This window comes from Crocuta crocuta, unplaced genomic scaffold (genome assembly GCF_008692635.1).
Source record: "Crocuta crocuta isolate KB4526 unplaced genomic scaffold, BGI_CrCroc_1.0 scaffold124, whole genome shotgun sequence".
Taxonomy (NCBI): domain Eukaryota; kingdom Metazoa; phylum Chordata; class Mammalia; order Carnivora; family Hyaenidae; genus Crocuta; species Crocuta crocuta.
The window spans coordinates 8,539,401-8,549,088 of record NW_027551573.1 but is presented as its reverse complement, the minus strand read 5'-3'; the positions used below and the strand labels follow the sequence as shown (position 1 = coordinate 8,549,088).

The following is a 9,688-nucleotide window of genomic DNA, read 5'->3' as shown; positions in this document are numbered from 1 at the left end:
AGGAAATGAACAACCCAATTAACAAGGGGGCCAGAGATGTTACCAGACCTCTCACCAAAGAAGCACACAGGAAATAAATACAGAAAAATGCTCTATCACGCTTCCTGATTTCAGACTATATCGCAAAGCTGTGTCATCAAAACAATATGGTACTGTCATAACTACTGACATATAGACCAATGGAACAGGATAAAGAGCCCCCAAATAAACACATATGTATATGGTCAACTAATATTTGACAAAGGGGCCAAGAATATTGAATAAGGAAAGAATAGTCTCTTTAATAAATATTGTTGGGGAAACTGAATATTCACATGCAAAAGAATGAAACTGGACTACTCACAAAAAATAACTCAAGATGCATGAAAGACTTAAATATAAGACCTGAAGCCATCAAACCCCTAGAAGAAAATATAGGGGCAAAATTCCTTGGCATTGGTCTTGGCAACAAGTTCTTTGGACATGACATCAAGAGCACAGGCGACAAAAGCAAAAATAAACAAGCGGGACTACATCACACTGCAAAGCTTCTGCACAGCAAAAGAAACAACTGGTAAAATGAAATGGAATCAACAGAAGGAGAGGAAATATTTTCAAACCACATATTTGATGGGAAGATAATATTCAAAAATATATAAGGAACTCATACAACTCAAACACAAAAACAAAAACAAAAATCCAGTTTGAAAATGGGCAAAGAACCGGAATAGGCATTTTTCTAAAAGACACACAATGGCCAACATGAAAGGTACTCAACATCACTCATCATCAGGGAAATACAAATCAGAACCACAGCGAGGGGCCCCTGGGCGGCTCAGTCGGTTAAGCAGTTAAGCATCTGACTCTTGATTTCAGCTCTGGTCATGATCTCACGGTCTGTGAATTTGAGCCCCACATCAGGCTCTGTGTTGACTGCACGGAGCCTGCTTGGGATTCTCAGTCTCCCTCCCTCTCTCTGCCCCTCCCCCATCTGCACACACTCTCTTGAAAATAAATCTTTAAAAAACCACAATGAGATGTCACCTCATACATCATGTTAGAATGGCTATTATCAAAAAAGTAAGAAATAACAAATGTTGACAGGATGTGGAGAAGAGAGGTCCCTTGTGCACTGCTGGGGGGAATGTAAATTGGTGCAGCCACTATGGAAAACAGTATGGATGTTCCTTAAAACATTAAAAATAAAACAACCACGGGATGCAGCAGTCCCACTTTGGGTATATATCTGAAGGAAATGAAATCACTCATCTCCAAGAGGCATCTGCACCCCTATTTTCATTGCATTGTTATTCATACCAGCCAATAGCCAACCCATGTCCACTGGCGAATGACCAGATAAAATGTGATATATATAATATAGATGATGTAACATTCCATATATATTGGAATATTCCATATAGATAATGGATACTACTCAGCCATAAAACAGAAGGGAAAACGTGCAATTGGCAACAATATGGATGAAACTTGAGGGTGTTATGCTAAGAAATCAATCAGACAAAAACAAAGTCTGTACAATCTCACGTATAATATGAACTGTAAAAATGCCAAATTCAGGAAGAGAGAGGAGACTGGTGGCTCCTAGGGTCTGACAGTTGAAGGAAATGGTAACTATTGGTCAAAGGGTACAAACTTCTACTTATGAGTAAAATGTGAAGATATATGTATAGCATGGTGACTATAATTAACAATAGTGTATTGAAAGTTGCTAAGAGAATGGATCTTAAATGTGCTCACCACACACACACACACACACACACACACAAAGGTAACAGCGGGAGGTGATGGATGCGTCAACTAATCTTATTATGGTAAACATTTCACAATATAATACATGTATCAAATCATCATGTTATACACCTCAAAATTACACAGTGTTATATGTCAGTTTTATCTCAGTAACGCTGGGAGAAAAAAACAGATGCCCTACATCCTATGTTATCGGGGGAATGCAAATTAAAACAATGAGATACCACTACACATTTAGAAGAATGCTTGTGGGAATGCAAAATGGCACAGCCACTTTGGAAGGCAGTTTGGCAGTTTCCTACCAAACTAAACATAAGCTTACCATAAGACCCAGCAACCATGCTCCTTGGTATTTACCCAAAGGAGATGAAAACTCTTGTCCACACAAAACACACACAGATGTTCATAGCAACTTTATTCAGAATTACTAAAACTTAGAATCAACCAAGATGTCCTTTAGAAGGTGAATGAATAAATCAACATCCAGACAATGGAATATTATTGAGCACTACAAAGAAATGAGCTATCAAGTCATGAAAAGACATGGAGGAAACTTAATGGAGGAAACTTATCAAGTGAAAGAAGGTAAAAAAGAAGGAAACATATCAAGTGAAAGAAGCCAATCTGAAAGGCTACATAGTGTATGACTCCAAGTACATGAAGTTCTGGAAAATGGCAGAATTATGGAGACAGTAAAAGGACTGGTGGTGGTTAGGGGTTTGGAGGATGGAAGGAAGGCTGAGTAGGCAGAGCAAAGGTGAATTTTAGGACAGTGACACTACTCTGTATGATACTATAATGGCAGATACATGCCATTACATATTTGTCCAAACTCACAGAATGGATGTACAACATCAAGCATGAGCCCTAGGGGCACCTGGGTGGCTCAGTCAGTTGAGCATCTGACTTCGGATCAGGTCATGATCTCATGGTTCATGGGTTCAAGCCCCCTCCGTGCTGACAGCAGCAGGCCCACTTTAGATCCTCTGTCCCCTTCTCTCTCTGCCCCTCCCCCGCTTGCACACCATCTCAAAAATAAGCATAAAAAAAAGTGCGCCCTAATGTAAACTATGGATTTTGGATGATAATTATGTGCCAATATAGGTTCATCGGTGTTATTCACACTGTACTGTAACAAATGCACCACTCTGCTCCAGGATTTTGAGAGTGGGGAAGGCCGAATATATGTGGGGGCAGGAGGTATATGGGAAATGTACCTTCTCAATTTTGCTATGAACCTAACATTGATCTAAGAACTAAAGTCTATTTATTTATTTAAACTTTTTTTTAATGTTTATTTTTGAGAGAGAGACAGAGTGTGAGCAGGGGAGGGGCAGAGAGAGAGGGAGACACAGAATCCGAAGCAGGCTCCAGGCTCTGAGCTCTCAGCACAGAGCCCAACGCAGGGCTCGAACTCACGAACTGCAAGATCATGACCTGAGCCAAAGTCTGACACTTAACCAACTGAGCCACCCAGGCGCCCCTAAAGTCTATTTAAAACAACAATAAGAGCAAGCATTTGTGTCACCTAGTCCTTGACTCAACTGGGCTCAGCCGGGGAGTTCTCAGGGCCTGGTGAGTAATTGCCCTCAGATGGCATCGCGCTGGAGTCATCTCCGGGGCCTCCTTGTGTGTGGCACCCTAGGCTGGCTGGACCTCGGCAGGGATCGTCAGGCCACACAGCCACATGTGGCCGCTCCATCGACCGGGGGCTTCCTTGAAGCATGGTGGCCCCGTTTCAAGAGTGAGCTCCCCCAGGCAGGAAGAGGGACCGAGGGGAGCTGGCAGAAGCTTCCTGACCTACCTCCAGAAGGCACGCAGAGTGGCAAGGTCATATTACAAGAGCACACAGGATGGGAGACTGTCGCGGCTCTCTTTAGAAAATAACACCCGCCACACGGACCTCCTCCTGGTATGACTCCAAGGGCGGCTGGGAATTGGTCACACTCGCGCTTCCCGCCTGCCCCCTGAGAACCGTGTGTGGACTGTCTACCTGCCTCCAGCGCAGGCGCGTCAGCTCACCAGCACTCATCTCCTCCCAAGGAGGACCCCCGCTCTTTTCCAGATGAGGACACTGGAGCTGGCGCAGGCCAGAGCTCACGCGCCTCTGCTGCCTTACCCTGATGAGGCCTTACCCTGAGCGCGAGGCCATTCTCCTCTAACCGGGCTGTGCTCTGCCTCACCTGCTCTGAGCAGGGGCCAGCCGCCTCCTTGGGCCCCTGTGCCCCCTCCGCTTTGTCTGGGCTCCCCAGCATCCCACCCTGCACTGTCTGGCCCCCTGCCTGGCGCTCACTTCTCGTCTTGGGCCTGGTAACCGCAGCCCCTCGCTCAGAGCCAGGGCACCCAGGCTCATTGCCTCTCATGCCAGGCGTGATCCCAGCCGGAGCTCTGCTCACGGGCAGGGGCCCCACCGTCCCTCCCTCCGCACGAGCTGCTGTGTCCTCACCATGCGCTGGCTTCCTCTCAAAAGCCCTTCTGCCAGTGACCACGTGTCAGCCAGGCCCCCGGTACATGGTAAGGCAGCGGTAAGCCATCTGCGTGCATGCATGTCCTCACGCAGGGCTGCGAGCTTCAGGGGGACAAGGACATGCTTGGTAGCCTGCCGCACCTCCTGGCACTCACACGCACTCAGCTACTGAATTAACGGGCAGTAAAGGAACGGACAAATGAACGGACAAAGGTCTTAAGAACCGAGGCTCCTCTGTCCGCCTGGTAAGGGAAGAAGAGCTACCTCCAACCCCAAGCCCACCTCCCACAGATCGTTTCCAACTGGGCCAAAACCTGCGAGCCGCTTCCTTCAAGGTTTAAAACTGTGGACTTGGCAGAGCTGCCTCCCTCCTCTTTACCCCGTGCCACCCCCACCCCTGTCTCTACTTACCCCCCACTGTCATCCCCACCTGGCTACAGCTCAGCCACTCGGCGGCCAAGTGGAAGTCATCTTGCAGCTCGGATTTTAAAAGTTAATGTTTGCTTCTTAGGCATGCATATAATGAACACTTTGAAATTAAAAAGAAAAGAGAGAGAGAAGGAAAGAAATAAGAAAATATACAGAATGAAATTCACACATATCGCTATGACATAATTACTATGAACATTTCTGTAGGTTTTCTTTCAGCAGTTTTCAAAGCATAAATATTTTACATGGTTGAAAGCGTACTGCTTACGTACACTGTAACCTATTTGTTCAAAGCATTTTAGCATAAATACTATCATTAAATTCACACCACAAATTTAATTCGAACGTGTTTTAATGGCTGCCTAATATTCCATCTCATGAATAAGCCACAATTTAAGCCATTCTCCCAGAGCGGGTCATCTGTTTGGCATCTCACTTTTTCATGTGACACTGTGAGCAAGGCATGGGCTTTGCAGTCTGTCACCCAATATACACCCTTCTTCTGGCCAAAAAATACCCCAAACCATGACAGAATCCAAATCCCAGGGAGCCCCTCCTGCCTCCCAGCGTGACACAGGCGCGGGAGGCCTTGTTCCCCAGCGCGAGGGAGGTCATGTGACTGAGGCCTGACCAATCAGCATCTTCATCCCTCTGGCCACAGTGATTGGGTCCGCAGGGAGCATGTGACCCAGTCAGAGCCCGAGACTCCGATCTGGACGCTGTCAATTCTCGCGGAGAGGCCTCCTCATTCGCTGGTGGTTAAGGGGAAGGTCTGGGAGCTGCCGGCCGCCGGGCATTTTGCCAGGAAGAGACGAGCACAGAGCAGCACGCGAGGCCCTGGATCCAGCTGTGCCTAATGCCGCTTCTTCTTTTTTCTTTTCTCTTTAAAATTAAAAAAAAAAAAATTTTATTTCTGACAGAGAGAGAGAGACAGCGTGAGCAGGGGTGGGTCAGAGAGAGAGGGAGACACAGAATCTGAAACACGCTCCAGGCCCTGAGCTGGCAGTCAGCACAGAGCCCAACGTGGGGCCTGAACCCAGGAACCGTGAGATCATGACCTGAGCCGAAGGCAGTCGCTTAACCGACTGAGCCACCCAGGCGCCCCTCTTCTTTACTCTTTAATCACAGGAGCTAATAAGTTCCCATTCAGTCAATTTGAGTTGGTTTTGTTTTGTTTTTTTGGCGAGGGTCCATCCTTCTCTCACTTCCTCCCTTCCTTCCTCCCTCCCTCCCTTCCTGAGAGACAGAGACAGAGCGTGAGCAGGGGAGGGGGAGAGAGACACACACACAGAATCCCTAGCAAGCTCCACGGTGTCAGCTCAATCTCACCATCCCTGAGATCATGACCTAAGCAGAAATCAAGAGCCCGATAACTGACTGAGCCACCCAGGCGCCCCTAAAGTGCAGTGTTTTTAAAGCTCCTAATAGGCACTGAAGATTAGTTACCAGGCACTCTGACGATTGATCCTCCCTTCCCGAGTAGGGAGAGTTGCCGCTCGGAGCTCCCCGCGTGCCCTCTACATGTCTGGAAACAACCATGTTGGAATGGGCACAACACTCACCGCCCAGCCGCCCAGCTGGTAGTGATGCGCCGTGCAGCCCACACGTGGGGCTGAGGGGGTGGGGGGAGCCCGCAGCGCTGGGGATTGCTTCCAGGTGGACCTTGAAGCAATGCCTGGGTCCCAGTATAATAAGAGACACCAAAGGCAGGCAAACAGGGTCTGTACCAGAAAGTGATAGCTCCCAGAAACCATTCACCAAGTCCTCCTGGGCTAACAATCCCAAATCGTGCCCCTGACCCGACCCGAGACGGTCGTTATTTCTCTTCTCTACTGACCCCTCTCGCTTGAGTGTTTGGCCCAGAATCCTTTTCTCCCTAGAATGGAGAGCCTAAGATGAATTCTCAATGAGCACGGACATTTATTTCTAGATGCAGTAGTCATTCCACCAAATGCATCAGGAAGAAAAAGGATCCCAGGAAACGTTGAATGTGACTCAGAAACATCAGAACTACCCACCTGAATCAGAGGACTGAGCCTGCTTGCTTCTTGGCCTGTTCTGAAAAGAAAAGCCTGGGACGTGGGGTGTCTGCTGCTTTCTCAGTCCTATGGTGGGCAGCGGGGGGGAGGGGGTTCTTACTACTCCAGCCCCATTCAGCAGGTGCCTGCCACTGTAGCTGCACCCCTCCCTCACAGGTCAGGCCGTTGAGTCCAGCAAAATCCCTGAGTCGGTTATTCTCCGCTTGGCTCCTACACACGCCAGCCTGCTCTGAGCCCTGGGAGTGAGCTCTGCACCCCTCCCCCGGATGGCCAAACGCCCAGCCGCCATTCCTAGGTGTGCGGTGCGGAGCAGACACGCCGAGCTGGGTGGCATGGCCAGGGGCCCCCTCTGGATTCTGACAGCGGTGGCCTCTCTCCTGAGGGTCACAGCCCCCAGCCATTTCTCTCCCGCTGCTCCAGCTTCGGCTGAGCTCCATTAACTACACTGCCTCTCCTGGACTCTCCAGGCTGTGTGGCAGTAATGGCTTTGTGTGTTCCTACTCCCCGAGCCCTCACTATGCTATACTGGGTCCCCACATCTCAGTAACTCGTCCCTTCAAGAGATGCCCTTCAGTTAAAACCCTTTCAATACGCCACGGACGGGTCTCCTGACATCAAAATAACTCAAACGCGCCAGAATTCAAACATGAAGAGCTCGGAGAGTCTTAGAGATGCTATCTTCCCTGTTCAAGTGGGGAAACTGCAGACCAGAGAAGGGACTGGCCCCTGGTCAGGCACTATAACTTGCACGTAAAGCCCAAAGGAGAAGTGAATCCAGCCTCTCGCAAAGGCTCCCTTCCCACGGCACAGGAGTGACACGGGGGGTTTGCAGTTCTGCTGTTGAGCTGTGTGACCTTGCCCAACTGACCTAACCTCTCTGAGATGAAAACATGTACCCACTCCTGAGAGTGTGGGGATTAAATGAAATGATACGTGTAAGCACTTAGCACCATCTTTATACGTAATTAGCAGCTGTCCTTGGCCCTCGAGGGTTTGGTATTGAGGTCTGACGGCTGCAGGGCGACACCAACCAGGCGCCTCCTCTGGCATCAGAATGGGCCACTCAGCAAACAAACAATGAAGATACATAAACTAGCCAGCTTGCTGCTGTGGAAGAGCAGAATGGACTGAGGAGGCCTCCTCTCCTGGATCTGTCAGTGACCGTGAACTCCGCGAGGGTAGGGGCCACTATCCTGGCAGAGTCCAGGTGAAGGACTTGCCGAAGACTCCGCGGCTGGTGGAGATGACACAGAGAAGCATTGGAGCTGGAAGGGTGCAGGTGTTCATCGGCTCTCCGTGTTCCTGGGGCCTTCTAGAAGCGGGGGATACAGTGGGGAAGGAGACAAGGCGTTGACCTTGTAACACTTGCCTGAGATCCTATAAATCTGCATTTTAAAAAAGAGGAAACTGGGGCCCAGAACAGACACTGCCTCCCTTCAGTGACCCACAGCTCGTCAGCCAAGCCACCATAATCTATCTTAAAATGCCATGGCCCACCATGCTCTGCTCCAGCTTTGGTCTGCATTCAGTGATGGGTAGGAGGCAGAGGTGATGGTTTATCTAACTTTTGCAGAACTTTATCAGAGAGGATTGGCAGCTGGCTGGAAAATAACTGCCCTCTAGACATTAGGAGAAACGGCCTGTTCAATCATATAGTCACCGGCCCTGTCACCACTGATGTATAAATGCCAAATACCCTTCGGAAGGTGGAAAAAATGAAAACCTTTGTACTGTTACATGAAAAAGCACAGAACAGTGCAATAGGACACTCTTATTCCTAAAAAAAACAGTAAAGGCACAGCTATATGTGTGCACAGACTATTTCTAGAAGAACACATACCCACAACTCGGACCATCGGGTGACCTGGGGAGGAAGACTAGGGTCTGGGGAAGGAGGGAGGATGTAGTTTTCATTCGGAACCATTTTTTACCAGGTGCAGATTTTTCTGTGAATTTTATTTCCAGTTAAAACACAACAGGGTGGGGGCGTCTGGGTGGTTCAGTTGGTTGAGCGTCCGACTTCGGCTCAGGTCATGATCTCACAGTTCGTGGGTTTGAGCCCCGCATTGGGCTCTGTGCTGACAGCTAGCTCAGCCTGGAGCCTGTTTCGGATTCTGTGTCTCACTGTCTCTCTGGCCCTCCCCTTCTCAGGCTGTCTCTCTCTCAGAAATAAATAAAACATTTAAAAAACAAAAAAACAAAAAAAACACACAACAGGGTGCACCTGGGTGGTTCAGTCAGTTAAGTGACTCTTAGTTTCGGCTCAGTTCGTGATCTCACAGTTTGTGAGTTTGAGCCCCGCATCGGGCTTCACGCGGACAGTGGGGATCCTGCTTGGGATTCTCTCTCTCCCTCTCTCTGCCCCTGCTCACGCACGCTCTCTCTTGCTCTCAAAAATACGCGTAAAAAAATTTTTTTTAATGAAAATAAAAAACTGAAACAGGGAAAATTAGGACAGAAACAAAAAGGAATAGATCAACTCCTTTGAATTTGACTATAAAAGAGAAGCCAAGGTGGTGACAGTGAGGCTGATTTGGAATTCCTGGCTATTGACATGCATTTTGGCCTCTGAGGAAGCTTTGCAGGACAGTTGTGTGGGTCTCACATTCAAGTTTAACAATAAAGCCGATGGTCTCCACTGCTCTCCCACTTCTGTTTGTGTCCAGGTGACAAGATGAAGTTGCACAGCAAAGCACATCCTTTCTTTTTTTTTTTTTATGTTTTATTTATTTCTAGGAGAGAGAGAGTCAGTGTGAGCAGGGGAGGGTCAGAGAGAGAGGGAGTCACAGACTCCGGAACAGGCTCCAGGCTCCGAGCTGGCAGTCAGCACAGAGCCCGACGCGGGGCTCGAACCCGCGAACCGCGAGATCATGACCTAAGCGAAAGTCGGACGCTTAACCGACTAAGCCACCCAGGCGCCCCAAAGCACATCCTTTCTGACACAGTTCCAGAGAGCAGTGCCTTCACAGCCAGGGGATCACACCCGTCCTCTCTGTGAAGATAC

General features: G+C 48.8%; 1 protein-coding gene across 2 annotated transcripts in view; it reads right to left on the bottom strand.

The window, feature by feature from the left end:
- Nucleotides 1-4,996: 4,996 nt before the first annotated feature.
- LOC144221019 (uncharacterized) overlaps nt 4,997-9,688 on the bottom strand; it is a 62,161-nt gene continuing 57,469 nt past the window's right edge. For both annotated transcript variants that reach the window (XM_077751403.1, XM_077751401.1), the window contains exon 10: nt 4,997-5,527. Coding sequence is in view for 1 of the 2 variants with exons in the window: in XM_077751401.1 (XP_077607527.1) it covers nt 5,499-5,527 (29 nt within the window). In the remaining variant the exon portion in view is untranslated. The remainder of the gene's footprint in view (nt 5,528-9,688) is intronic.